Raw genomic sequence first — 15,196 nt, forward strand, 5'->3', positions numbered from 1 at the left:
CAGTAGTCTACCACTACTGAGATTCTTCCTCTTTTTCCCCTCTTAGATCCTGTGCTGCTGCTTCACAACTTTCCTTACCCAGCCCCCAAACCCCTACACTCACTCATCTTAAAACTTAAGTTTAGGTCAGGAGCATATATTTAGTGTTCAGAGCTCATGCCCTTTACAGGAGAAAAGAAAGCATTTTTATACCTGTTTTACATAGTTGGTTTTTGCCCCCTCCTTCTTTGTGGTTTCTGTTAATCACTCAAGGTTTAGACCCAGTGTGCCTGGTGGGCTGTGCCCAGGTTCAGAGCCATGCCAGTCTGTGGGTGACGCCTGAGGCAGTAATGGAGCCACTACAGCAGCAGCAGCAGCAGCAGCAGCAGCAACAGCAACAGCAACAGCAACAGCAGCAACAACAACAGAAGCAGCCGCACCTGGCTCCTTTGCAGATGGATGCCAGAGAGAAGCAGGGACAGCAGACGAGAGAAGCCCCATTCTTGTATGCCCAGAAGCTGGTCACACAGCCGACTCTTCTTTCTCCTGCACCTGGGAGGCCTTCTGGCAGCCCTGCACTGGGTCCCTTAGTCAGAGTTCCACAGGCCACAGTAGTGGCCCGAGTTTTTGAACGGGGCAATGTGAACTCAGGGCCTAAGGAAGAGGAAGGAGGTTTGGAAGATGAGGATGGAGATGATGAAGTTGCAGAGGTTACTGAGAAAGACACCCAGGCTGCTTCAAAATATTTTCATGGGCAGAAAGCAACTCGCCAAGAACCCCGAGCAGCACCCGTGTCTAATCTGCTGCCAGCACCAGGGCTCCCACTGCATGGACAACAAGCTAAAGAAGACCATACCAAAGATGCCTCCAAGGCCCCACCTTCCATCTCCACACCAGGGCAGCCGAACTGGAATCTGGATGAGCAGCTCAAGCAGGTCAGTCTTACTGGTATGGGAGGTCATTTGTTCTTCCTAAAGGCCAGCTAGTGAGGGGTACAAGGCAGGCAGGGGCTATGCCAGTCTGTGCCTTCTCACCCACTTCGGTGACCAATCAGCCTACACATGAATAGACTTTGAATTATTTTCTCACTTAACATTTGTTTTCTTGATTAAAGCAATGAAATGCACAAGTTACTCTTAATATAGATTGTTCCAAGTTTGATGTGAAAGGATGTCAGTATAATCTCTTTTTTTAAAGGAAGGATGAGGTTGCAACAGTGTTATGAGGAATATCTAATTACGAGACATGTGACTAATTACTGTTTTTCTAACAGTAGTGTAAAAGACCTATCTTGCCTAAGATAGTTTCTTAGCTCCAGGCTAACCCAGGATCCTACTCTTTAAGGAGAGTTTATTATTTTGCAGCTAAACATAAATGACAAGAAGTGCTTGCATTGTGTATATTTTCTAACAGAGAGCCGTATAGACATGATTTCATTTCAGCCTTGCCTCATCCCCTTTGAAACAAGGAAGAGTAGACCTGAAAATTCCCTTTTTAGCCAAGGGAAGCTGAAGTGACTTACAAACTTGGCTGAGCATCAGAGTCAGCTAGGGAGCTTAAAAAAAAAATACAGATTGCAGAATCTTAATGAATTACATTATCTGAGAGAGCAGAGCCTAGGGAATCTGTGTTCTCAGCCAATCCTTTGATTTCTAATTCCTCTTTATGACCTATGAGCAGTTTTTCTTTACCCAAAAAGTGGGAGTAATGAGAAGTTGTTCCAGATTAAGTGACTTGTTGGTGCTTAGGCAGGGGGTTCATGATAAAGCCTGGTGGTGCCTGGGTACTGTGTGTAAGCACACGCTCTTCATGTGGTCAGTGTGCAAGTTAGAAATCATTTGCGAAGAGCTGTGGGTTTTCACAGGGCAACTGAGAAGTCATATACGAAAAGTCTTTTGGAACCTGAAAAATCACACATCTTGGATCAAGGAGCCCTGTGTAGTAAGTAGATCTGAGTTTTGCAACAGCGGTGTTTGCAGTAGACTCTAAAGTGAGAAGCAAGGGTCAAATCCTATCTCTTCCACGTATTGCCTTTGTGATCTTTTGGTAGAATTGCTGTGCCTGTGTCTTCTCATCTGTGAAATAAAAAGAAGGAAGGTGCCTCCCAAGAATGTCGTGAGGATTAACTGAGCTAGCACACATGAAAGTCTGTTCAGTGCCAGGCACGTGGTAGGTAGCAGTGCCCCAGGAGCTCTTTTATGCAAACAGTGCCCTCGTCTCCTGCATCCACACAGATGTGCCTCTGAAGCAGGAGAGATACTGAGATGCACAGAGGTTTTCCCTCACATCCCCCAGGGAGATGGTGGCAGAGCTAGAACTAGAATCAGAGAATCCCAACTTCCACGACAGCAGCACCCTGGCCGTCAGCCCAGACCCGCCTCCCACCGATTGCTTTGGTTTAGCAAAACATCTGTGAGTTGCCGTCAGCCCCCGCACTGCTGTGTGGTTGGCAGAGTTCCATGCCGGCCGCTGAGTCAGCTCATAGCAGGATCCTGCCCTGACAGTGCTGGGAAAGTTCAGGCCCGAGGCGGCTGGGCTGCCCCCGCCTTGGCAGCTGGCCAGACTCTGCGTGTGTGCGGTCGTTCCTAGAAAGTGCAGCCGCATGCGAGGAACAAGTGGAGCTCCAGAGCCTGTCTGTCTTCAGGAAGTGTAGCAGGTGTTGAGGTCAGGCAAGCCATTAGAGCTTTGAAAAAAGAGATTCTTCGGAACTGGCGTGTGCACACACACATGTGTGCATAGTGGCAGGACACCCAATGCCAAGTTTTAGATGCCTGCAGCCCTGTGACTACACAGCTCTGTGTTCAGTGGGCTAGCTGTTGGCATTTGAGACCGTTTGAGTGCATTTTAAGGTTCTGAAGCATACTCACTAATTATAGACTGCCTGGCAGAGCACCTGCCAAAATGTTTTTAAATGCCAGAATAGCTGAGGCCTAATCCCTCAGCCTAAATTTACCTTCCCCCTGGATTTGAAGATCAAGAATTGGGTTGGGGGCATTGGGTAGCAATGACTTAAAACCTTAGATGTGCACCTCCTTTTCCTCTTTTGAATTTAATTTTTTGAAATCAATTTGGTCTGTGCTCTCTTTTTCTAAATCCTGCCTTTAAAGGAGTAAAATATTAATAATATGCTTGAGGACTTAAAGTTTTTTTTTAGTTGTGCTTTGGAAGAAGGAATAAAAAATAATATCACTGGGGAGAACCTATAGAAAACCTAATAGAAAAGCTATGAGACTATCTTTTTTTTATTATTCAAAGTCTTTTGTTTCTTTATGTAATTAACTTCGGAAGAGCAGAAATTGAGTACCCTTGCTCTAGCAAGTTACAAAGGCCTTTTACAGTTGACACAGATCTTATTGTTCATGTGATACAGTGTCCATCTTGTTCTTTAAAACAAACTTTTACAGAGGCTGCTTTGTGCCAGGCCTGTGCTCCATAAAAGAAGGCATGTTTCTCCCTCAAGGAGCTCACGGTCTAGCAGTGGCAGTGTGGGACCCTTTAGGGGGATTGGAACTTGGGTTGCAATAATTTGATTCTGTCCTGAGTCTGCCTAAACTCAACCACCCAATCTGTGCTATGGTGCAGATATTTTAAAACGGGGTTTTGTTTCAAACATTAGCAAATCAAAGTAAAAAAGCTAATTTTGTCTACACCTTAGCATAGCTTAGCAAATCAACAGGAATGCTCAAAAGTATCTTGCAAGTTTTTGGGGAGGGTGGGGGAAGGCATCTGCCAACTGAAAAGCAAAACTGGAAAAGCTTAAGGATTCCATAGGTTATTCTTTGTTTCTGAAATCTCTTTCTTAGAACACATACAATCAAAATTATTTCATGGATTCTCTCTGAAGAAAATCTTAGAAAATATTTGTTTCTCAAGTCCTGGATGGTTATACAGTATTCTCTGACACCAGAGTGGTGGGAAAATGGATAACACCGTTGAGGCAAGCATTCTAAAACCCATCAGATTTTGATGGGCAGAGTAAATAATTGTAAAACAAGATAACAAAGAACCAAGTGTCCCTTCTCTTAAAGGAGATCACACAGCCAACTAGCGGGTGTTGCTGGCCTTTTAGGGGTGGCCTTCTGTCCTCCTGGTGGAGGGAGGCCCAGGTAGTACAAGCTTTGTCTGTTTTGAGCCCATTAGAGCCCATTAGTAGAGCTAGGTTTCCAGAAGGACAGAGACCCCTTCCATAAAATAGAAAGATGAACGATGGTTTGATAGACGTGTGTGGGCTAGAGTGTATGTGTCTGATTTTCTGCATACTTTGGCAGTCACTTTGGTTACTGCATGTGGCTGTGATCCAAACACGGGGCTTAAGATAAGCCCCGTGTTTGGGTCACAGCCAGCTCAGTGCAAAGCACTGGGAGTCATTGCTCGATAAATGTTGGCCTCCCTCCTCATCTCCTCCCCTTCTAGCATGTTTTACAAGGTTTTGTTTCAGGATTGCCTTCTAAGATAGAAAAGTTTAATTTCAGGAAACTTGCAATTAAAGAATTTGTAACATTTCTTAAAGCTTGCTGATCATATGTGTTAACGAGGACGGGATATTGCCAATTCTAGACACCTCAAAGCTGCTTGGGGCACCCTCAGCTGGTGGCAGCTGTGTGAGTTCTCTGTGAATTTGCTGGAGTACCACCTCTATGGTACGGAAGCACAGTGGCAAATGTTAAGAATCAGTCATGTTAGATGGACACTGGGAGACAAAGAGAATGTGATCTGAGAAGAGGGAATTTTGTTTTCTTGCCTATTCTTATAACCACGTACAAAATCAATCTCATCTTAACTGTGAGAGATGACTTCCTGCTGGCCAAGTAGCAAAGAGGCTACTGCCAATTTCTCCTAATGCTGTGACTGATTGGTCTTCAGAATCTGTCCCTCTAAGTAAAGTGTGGTCTCTTGGGCTAGGCCTCCTTTTCTTGGTACATACTACATGACTATAGAACAGTTGAGGCTTTTTGTAAAATTTGGGCAGAATACTGCCTGAGCAAGAAAATGCTTGTAGACTTTCCCCACTTTCTATGTAGTGCTATCTTGCATGCCTTGTGTTTTTTTTTTTTTAATTTTACTTTTAATTTTTATTTTAGAGACAGAGTCTCACTCTGTTACCCAGGCTGGAGTGCAGTGGTGGCATCATAACTCACTGCAGCCTCGAGCTCCTGGGCTCAAGTGATTTTCCTGCCCTAGCCTCCCAAGTAGTTGGGACTTATAGGCATGTAGTACCTCACCCGGCTGTCATTTCTAATTTCAGTGTCCTTGTTGAATTCATGTATGTTTTTTGTAGTCATCTGGGTGTAGAGACTGTCACTTGGAACAGGATTGGGGCCTAGAACTTGAGATCTTTTGCTTGGCTCTATCAAGTGATTCTTCCAGCCCAGCATACCACGATTTCTGTGGTGATTTGTGAGAGAGCGTGGTTGCCTTTCTGGACATTAACCTCAAAAGGTCAAGGCATAAATATTTGGCAAACTTGTTACTTAGTAACAGATTTAAATGGTAAGTCAGCTTTTTGGAGCCAAAAGATACAGTTTTAGATCCCACTTCCACCACTTGCTTGCTATGTAGTACTTTGGACAAATAAATGTCCTAACCTACCTCTCTGAACCCATGCATCCATCTATTCCAGAGGATGATAATCCTCTCCCATCATCTTTAGGAAGCTATTTTAAAGATATTACAAAGATGAAAAATATGAGTTTGAAAGATCTTTGTAAAATGTTTACCAGGCGGTGGCTCATGCCTGTAATCCCAGCACTTTGGGAGGCTGAGACTATATAATTTTTCAGTCTTTATGACTTTTATAGGTATGAGCTCCACAAATCTAGACACTACTCTAAAACAACTCCTTTTCAAGTTTTCTAGATCTATGACCAAACTCTAGTGTTCTGAAGTTCTCTGAAACCTTTCAAGATTATCTGAGTTTAAACCATGGCACTTTTGAAGCTGCCGCTTTCCATGTTAACATAGGGATATGTACATATTTTTCCTTTAGGTAGAAGTAATCATTATTGATACTAAGTTCTTATAAATTCATGATCACTGAATTAACTTGAATCTTTATCCTTTTTACCAAATACTGATCCCTCCACATGTGTCCCAAATCCCATCCCCTCCTAGGTTTTTGGGGACTTGTTTCATCAGTGAACCCTTCCCTTTCTTGACTTTTGGACTCATTCTCTTCTGAAGCTTTCTCCACATTCGCACATCTTCTGTCTCCCAAACTTAAGGGAAAAAACCCCGAAACCTTCTTTAATCCTAAAATCTGTCTCATTCACTTATTAACAAGGAAATGAGAGATCACTTTAAAAATTTTTCTTGACTACACATTATTGCCAGCTTTTTCTCTATTCCTGTCTCCCCTCTTCCTGCAACAAAAATTCTTAAAGGAGTTGTTTGTACTTCTTGCCTCCAATCCACTTTGCCACCTCCTACTCACTCCTCAACATACTCCAGTCTGATCTCTGCCCCTTGCGTGTCCCTGAAGTTCCTCTTGCTGAGATCTCCAATCACCGCCATGTTGCTAAGCCCGGCCTGCCTGACCTTATTTGTTTTCTCAGCATTATTGAATACAGTGGACCACTCCCTTCTTGAAACATGCTCCTCTTTTGCTTTCCAACCCCTCATTCTGCTAATTTCCTTTAACTTTCTCTTCAGTCTGGCCTCTAAAACGCCACGTTCCCCAGGGCTCACTCCTAGGCAGTCTTCTCTGCATGCTCTCCCTAGGCGGTTTCTTTCATTCCTACGGCTTTAATTGCTATGTACAAGCCAGTGACTCCAATGTATATTGTTTGAGCCCACATTTCTTTTTTATTTTCTTTTTTATTTTTTTCCATCCTTTCACCCAGCCCCCTTACCTTGTACCATCCTTATCCCCCCAGGCTCCCTCACCCCCACCAGGCCCCCTCACCCGAGGCCCTCTCACTTCCCAGCCCACCCAGACCCCCACTGAGCCCACATTTCTATCTGAATTCAATGCATGTGTCCCCAGCTACCTGCTTGGCATTTCCATTTAGATGTTTTACTGGCCTCTCAAGTTTAATACATATAAAACTGAACTCTCGATTTCCAACCTACTCCCCCACAGTTATTTCCTCCTTTACTTTCGTTCTCTGTAAATGGCATTTCTACCCACTGACACATTCATATCAGAAACCTTAGAGTTGACTGTCTTTCTCATACTTCCTATTCTGTCACTCACGTCCAGTCCATCACCAAGTCTTAGCAGTTCTACAATCTAAATACCTAGAATCCTTCCACTTCTCTCTTTCTCCTCCATCACCTACTAGTCCAAGCTACCCACCTACTGCTGTAGCTCTCAACAGGTTTTTGTGCCACCTCCCACCCACCCATTCTAATCCGCGCTCTACACAGCTGCTGGAGTGAGATCTTCTAAAAAACGCATCAGATTATTTCACTCCTTCAATGCCCTCTGAGAATAATGTCAGTTTCTGTAATTATAAAATTCAAAATCTACATGATCTGACCCCTGTCCACTTCTCTAGCCTTATCTTTGACAGTCTTCTGACCTGTCACTGCTCCAAGCACCCTGGCCTTTGCATATGCTCGTTTTCTGCCTAGAACATTCTTGTCCATACTGACTCTGACCCAGCCTTTAGTTCTCACCTTTAACCATCGCTTTCTCAGAGGCACTGTTTTCCCTCTAAGTGTAGATCAGGTTCTCCTGTTAACATGCTGTGTTGAACATTATACTTTTATGTTTGTGTGGGTGGTTGTTTGATATTTGATTTCTATATTAGATGGTAAGTTCTCAGAGGACAGGAACCATGTCTGTTTTGGTTATCATGTACCCCCAGCACCCAACACAGTGATGGCACATAGTAGGCACTCAATAAATATTTGCTGCTTCTACTTTCTTTTAATTTACTCTGTTCTTTTTTTTATGTGAATAAAAATAGACTTTAAAAATAGCCCTTATTTTTTTAGAGCAGCTTTAGGTTCACAGCAAAATTGAACAAAAGGTACGGAGATTTCTCATATGCCGCCTCCTTTCTCCCATGCACAGCCTCCCCTGTTATCACAATCCTGCACCAGAGTGGTACCTTTGTTAGAGTCCATGAACCTACATTGACATACCATTGTTACCCAGAGTCCACAGTTTACTTTCAGGTTCATTCTCGGTGTTCTCTTGCATTTTGACAAATGTATTATGACACATACTCACCATTATAGTATCACACAAAGCAATTTCACTGCCCTAAAAATCATCTGTGCTTTCCCTATTCATCCTTCTGCTGCTCCCCACTAACCCCTGGCAGCCACTGATCCTTTTATTGTCTTCATGGTTTTGCCTTTTCCAGAGTCATTCAGTATGTAGCCTTTTCAGATAGGCTTCTTTCACTCAGTAATATGCATTTAATATTCCTCTGGGTGTTTCCATGGTTTGATAGCTCATTTCTTTCTAGTGCTGAATAATATGCCATTGTCTGGATGTACCACAGTTTATCCATTCACCTACTGAAGGACATCTTGGTTGCTTCCAAGTTTTGGCAATTATGTATAAAGCTGCTGTATACATCCATATGCAGGTTTTTGTGCGGACACAAGTTTCAGTTCATTTCGGTAAATACCAAGTAGTGAGATTGCTGGATTCTGTGGTAAGGGTATTTTCAGATTTGTAAGAAACTGCCGAACTGTCTTTCAAAGTGGCTATACCCATCAGCAGTGAATGAGAGTTCCTATTGCTTCACATCCTCACTAGCATTTGGTATTGTTAGTGTTTGGGATTTTGGGCTGTGTTTTTTGTTGTTGCTGTTTTTGTTTTGTTTTGTTTTTGAGAGATAAGGTCTTGCTCTGTCGCCCGGGCTGGAGTACACTGGAGTACACAGTGGCACAATCATAGCTCACTGCAGCCTCCAACTCCTGGGCTTAAGCAAGTCTCCTGGCTCAGCCTCCTGAGTAGCTAGAACTACTAGGACTACAGATGCTCACCACCACACCCAGCAAATTTTTTTTTTTTTTTTCTGAGAGATAGGGTCTCTTTATGCTGTCCATTCTGGTCTTGAACTTCTGGCCTCAGGTGATCCTCCCACCTCAGCCTCCTAAGTAGCTGGGACTATAGGTACATGCCACCATGCCTGGCTAAGTTTTTTATTTTTTGTGGAGAGGAGGTCTCACTATGTTGCCCAGGCTGGTCTTGAACTCCTGGCCTTAAGCAACCCTCCTGCCTTGGCCTTCCAAAGTGCTGGGATTGCAGGTGTGAGCCACTGCGCCTGGCTATTGGTTACTTTTAGATTGTAATTTGTATTTTTTGTCTTTTATACTATAGGCATATCCCAGTGATAATGCAGATTTGGTTCCAGACCATCGTAATAAAGAAAATATCGCAATAAAGCGAGTCACACGAATTTTTTTGGTTTCCCAGTACATAAAAAAATTATATTTACACTGTAGTCTATAAAGTGTGTAACAGTATTATGTCTAGTAAAATAATGTACATACCTTAATTAAAAATTACTTTATTGCTAAAAAATGTTAACAGTCGTCTGAGTCTTCAGTGAGTCATAATCTTTTTGCTGGTGGAGGGTCTTGCCTCGATGTTGATGGCTTCTAACTGATCAGGGTAGTGATTGCTGAAGCTTAGGGTGACTGTGGCAATTTCTCAAAATAAGACAACAGTGAAGTTTGTTGCATTGATTGATTTTTCCTTTCATGGAAGATTTCTCTCTAGCATGCGATGCTGTTTGACAGCATTTTACCTACAGCAGAACTTCTTTCAAAATTGCAGTCAGTCTTCTCAAACCCTGCCGCTACTTTATCAACTAAGTTTATGTCGTATTAAAATCCTTTGTGTTCATTTCAACAATGTTCACAGCGTCTTCACCAATAGAGTCCATCTCAAGAAACCAGTTTCTTTGCTCATCTGTAAGAAGCAACTCTTCATCCATTCAAGTTTTATCATGAGATTGCAGCAGTTCAGTCAAATCTTCAGATTCCATTTCTAATTCTGGTTCTCTTGCTACTTTCTCCACATCTGCAGTTACTTCCTCCATTGAAGTCTTGAACCCCTCAAAGTCATCTATGAGGGTTAAAATCAGCTTATTTCAAATGTTGATATTTTGACCTGCTCCCATGAATCATGAAATGTTCTTAATGGCATCTATAATGGTGAATCCTTTCCAGAAGATTGTTAATTTGCTTTGCCCAGATTCATCAGAGGAATCTCTGTCTATGGCAGCTATAGCCTTATGAAATGTATTTCTTAAATAATAAACCTTGAAAGTTGAAATTACTCCTTGATCTGTGGGCTGCAGGAAGGATGGTGTATTAGTAAGCATGAAATAACACTAATCTCCTTGTACATCTCCATCAGAGCTCTTGGAGTAACCAGGTGCATCGTCAGTGAACACTAATATTTTGAAAAGGATCTTTTTTTTTGTCTAAGCAGGTCTCAACAGTGAGCTTAAAATATTTGGTAAGCCATGCTGTCATCCAGGCTCTATTGTTGCATTTGTAGAGCACAGGCAGAGTAGATTTAGCACAATTCTTAAAGGCCCTAGGATTTTCAGAATAGTGAGTGAGCATTGGCTTCTACTCCAAGTCACTAGATGGAATAGCCTCTAAAAAGAGAATCAGCTTGTCCTTTGAAGTTTTGAAGCTAGGCATTTATTTCTCTCTAGCTATAAAAGTCCTAGATGTCATCTTCCAATAGAAGGATGTTTCGTTTACATTGAAAATCTGTTACGTAGTGTAGTCACCTTCATCAATGATCTTAGCTAGATCTTCTGGATAACTTGCTGCAGCTTCTACATCAGCACTTGCACTTTTATGTTATGAGGATGAGTTTTTTTCTTGAACCTCATGAACCAAACTAGCTTCTGACTTTTCTTCTGCAGTTTCCTCACCTCTTAGCCTTCATAGAATTGAAGAGAGTTAGGGCCTTGCTCTAGATTAGGTTTGGCTTAAGGGAATGTTATGGCTGGTTTGAGCTTCTATTCAGACCACTAAAACTTTCTTCATAACAGCAATAAGGCTGTTTCACTTTATTATCATTCACGTGTTCACTGGAGTAGCACTGGAGTAGCACTCCCCGCCCCATACCTAAGGACAGTATGGAGTAGCACTTAATTTCCTTTAATAACTTTTCCTTTGCATTCACAATTTGGCTAACTGGAGCAAGAGGCCTAGGTTTCAGCCTGTCTCAGCTTTCAACATACCATCCTCATTAAACTTAATCGTTTCTAGCTTTTGATTTAAAGTGAGAGGAGTGCAACTTTTCCTTTCACTTGAACACTTAGAGACCATTGTAGGGTTATTAATTGGCCTAATTTCAATATATTTGTGTCTCAGGGAATAGGCCTGAGAAGAGGGAGAGAGATGGGGGAACAGCCAGTTGGTGGAGCAGTCAGAACACAGTGCGACATTTATCAATTAAGATTGCTGTCTTAATTGGAGATGGCTCTTGGCTCCGCCAAACAATTAAGATAGTGACAGCAAAGATCACTGATCACAGATCACCATAACAGATACAATAATAATGAAAAAATTTGAAATATTGCAAGAATTACCAAAATGTGACACAGAGACATGAAGTGAGCACAGGCTATTGGAAAAATGGTGCCGATAGACTTGCATGAAGCAGGGTTGCCACACACACACCTTCAGTTTGTAAAATCACATTATCTGCAAAGTGCAATAAAAGCGCAGTGAGGTATGCCTGTGCCTTCAAACATTAGTACCTTAGAAATTCTAGTTTTAACTTCTACTTCTCCAGTCCCTTCTTCTAGTTTATAGTGGCCGATAATTTGAGTTCCAATTTGTTTTAACCCCTCCCCAAATTAGTTTTTTGCCCTAACAGTCATTATTTATTTAGACTTACCAAGTTTATCTGTTTTTTGCTCACTGTTGTTTGTATCCTACTCTTTTCCTCTGGGCTCACTTTCCTTTTTCCTTCTTTACTAACTTTTTAAGCAAGGATTTATATGTGATAAACTCAATCTTGGTATAACTTAAACTTTTTTTTATATGATGCTTAATTTGCCCTGACTTTTATATAGTTGTTCATAGCTTTAGATTGACCATTATTTTCCTTAACACTTTGATGATGAGATTTCATTGTCTCCTAGCAACTACTTTTGTTGTTGAGAAGTCTTTTATCAGTTTGTTACCATTGTGAATCTTTTTCTCTCCTGTTGCTTTTAAGATTTTTTTCTTTTTGATTCTGATTTTGCATTTTCACTACAGTATTCTAGGTTTGGACTTACTTTTATTTATTCCACTTGGTCTTTGATCTGCTCCTTCAACCTGATTTGTGTCTTTTTTTTTTTCTTGGCCACTATTTTTTCTTGGCTAGTGTTCTAATAGAAGTACTTGAACTTTGTCTTCTGTGCATCTTTTCTTTTATAACCTTATCTCTTTATGTTATTCTCCTGCATTCTGGAATATTTTCACATTCAATTTTTCAATTTCTAATTCTCTTTTCAGCTCTGTCTATTCTACTTTATAGCTCTTTAAAAAATGGTTTGTCTTAATTATTGTGTTTATTTATAAATTTTTTGGCATTTAAAAATCTGCCTTTGTTTACTATTTCTATTCTTTCCTTTAGCATTTTGAACATCTTTTTTTTTTTTGAGACAGTCTCTCTTTGTTGCCCGGGCTAGAGTGAGTGCCGTGGTGTCAGCCTAGCTCACAGCAACCTCAAACTCCTGGGCTTCAGCAATCCTACTGCCTCAGCCTCCCGAGTAGCTGGGACTACAGGCATGTGCCACCATGCCCGGCTAATTTTTGCTATATATATTTTAGTTGGCCAGATAATTTCTTTCTATTTTTTTTAGTTGAGACGGAGTCTCGCTCTTGCTCAGGCTGGTCTCGAACTCCTGACCTTGAGCGATCCACCCGCCTCGGCCTCCCAGAGTGCCAGGATTACAGGCATGAGCCACTGCGCCCGGCCTTGAACATCTTTAACTTCTAAAAATTCTATATTATGGAATTGCTAAAACAGTATGGACAGTTTTTTTTTCGATTATCTCTCTGTATGGAACATCATGGAAATTTGAAACATACAAAAGAAGAGAGAATGGTAATGAACTGCCTGTGTCCTTTTTCTCAGCTTTCAACAAGAGTCAACATTCTGCCATTCCTTTAAAACATGATTATTTTAAAGATACTTTTAGATTCTAGTATTATCTTTAATTCTTGAGGTTCAAGTTCTCCCTGTGTCATGTGACTCTCCTTATGATGGTTTATTTCCTCTAGTGGTGGTTTTTGTTTTTGTTTTTTTTCAATGTAAGCTTATTTTCAGTGGGGGATTTGTTTCTATGGTAGTCCCATGTGCCTTGGATGGTGGAAGCATTCCTAAGGGGAGTTTTGTTTTTCCCTCTTCTGGGGTTCCGCAAGTTTTACTGGTTGCATTAGTTTAGGTAGTATGAATTTAAAGTTGACATCTGTGCCTAGTGAGAACCTAGTTTCCATGGACACCTTTTTTTATATGAGGCCCCTGGAAGATGGGAAGGTTCCTTGTTTCTCCTCCAGGCTGGTGGGCACTTTTTCCAGGCCCAGTTCATGGTGGGTAGTGGATGTAGCCCTTCATGGCCTCTGGCTTCATGCAGTTATTTCAGTTCCGGTTCCTGGCACACAGGAGACCTGCAGCCTGAACGCTTCTCCCGCGACAGTGGTTAAATCCCCCCAGTCCTCAGCTCTCCACTTTTAAGAACCATATCCTGTCCCATTCTCCCTTGAGCCTTCAGCGTTGGCACTTGCTTGCTGCTCGCTGATTTCTTCCTTTTTGTTTCTGGCACTGTGGACTCTGCTTGTTTTCTTGGTTTCAAGCTTAGCTATGTGTGTAGGGGGTTAAATTTTATCTAGCATTCTATGGGGAGAGAGGGAGGCTATAGAGTTCCTCTACATCAGACTATCCTCACTCACGGTTTTGTTTGCTTCTTTGTTTTCTTGTTTTTGTTTTTTAATAGCTAAGACTTTTCAACCTCCCTATGTCAAGTACTGGCTTTATTTTATTGTATGTGTGAGGCTGATCCTAATATTCTCCCCACAGGGTGTTTGTTTTATTTACAGATGAGGAAAGAGAGGTAAAGTGGGCTGCTTGTGATCTCACAGTTGGGAAGTCCGGCAGTGAATCGAGGCAGTCTGACTTCCAGCTCCAGCTCCGTACCTCCTCTTGCTTCAGTCTAGATAAAGCAGGGGGAAAATAATCTTTTCTCAGTGGTTTCATCACTCTAAAAGTAATTTTTATTTGTTTTTTCTGATTGTGAAAGTAATTCAGGTTCATTTTAGAAAACATGAAAAATAAAAAAATTTATGAAGAAGTGATTTAATATTTTTATAATCACCACAACCACATAACTTAGATGTGATTGTAAAACATTTATTGTATTTCCTTTGTGTTTTGGAGAAAAGTGCCTATTATAACAGGTTAAAAAAAAAGAAAAAAAGAAGAAAAATGCCTATTATAGGTATATTTTAAAATTTTATATACAATTTTGTGCCCAACTTTTATCATCTAACAGACCACGAGCAGTTATCATTAAAATTTATTTTAAAGCATTATTTAAAAATATTTTAGTTTTTAAAATATATTACAGAAGTAATAATAACTCAAATAATTTTAGAAATAAAGCAGTGTGTAAAGTAAAAGTCATTCTGACTCTTCAGGGATACTTGTTAACAATTTGGTCTGCACCTTTTGGGAACTTTTTCTATTCACAAATAAATCTATCTATCTCTCTATATATTTTATTAAAGACAAGGTATCTCTCTCTCTGTTGCCCAGGCTAGAGCACAGTGGCATCATTATAGCTCACTGCAACCTCAAACTCTTGGGTTCAAACGATTCTCTTGCCTCAGCCTACTGAGTAGCTGGGACTACAGGTGCACACCACCACACCTGGCTAATTTTTCTATTTTTAGTAGAGATGGGGTCTCGCTCTTGCTCAGGCTGGTCTCAAACTCAAGCAATCCTCCCATCTCGACTCCTAAAGTGCTAGGATTACAGGCATGAGCCACTGTGCTCGGCCATTCACAAATATATTTTGTTTGTTTTTAACAAAAATTAGAACTCTGCATATTGTTCTACCACTTGCTTTTTTACTCAAGGCTGTGGCAGTCCTCCATGAGAGTTCATGAAGCTCTATTTATTCATGCCATTATAATCATTTATTTCAAAATCACATAAGTAATATCAGTAGGTGCTCATGAAAATTAAAACAATATAGAAAAATACAGGGTAAAAATTCATAGTTTAAAAAAATAT

The 15,196-nt window shown here is 41.1% G+C and overlaps 1 protein-coding gene across 1 annotated transcript in view; it reads left to right on the forward strand.

The window, feature by feature from the left end:
• Nucleotides 1-248: 248 nt before the first annotated feature.
• ARID3B (AT-rich interaction domain 3B) overlaps nt 249-15,196 on the forward strand; it is a 44,438-nt gene continuing 29,490 nt past the window's right edge. Inside the window, exon 1 of the mRNA XM_045532016.1 lies at nt 249-914. Coding sequence (XP_045387972.1) covers nt 330-914 — 585 coding nt within the window. The 5' untranslated portion in view covers nt 249-329. The remainder of the gene's footprint in view (nt 915-15,196) is intronic.

The sequence above is a fragment of the Lemur catta genome, chromosome 1 (genome assembly GCF_020740605.2).
Source record: "Lemur catta isolate mLemCat1 chromosome 1, mLemCat1.pri, whole genome shotgun sequence".
Classification (NCBI taxonomy): domain Eukaryota; kingdom Metazoa; phylum Chordata; class Mammalia; order Primates; family Lemuridae; genus Lemur; species Lemur catta.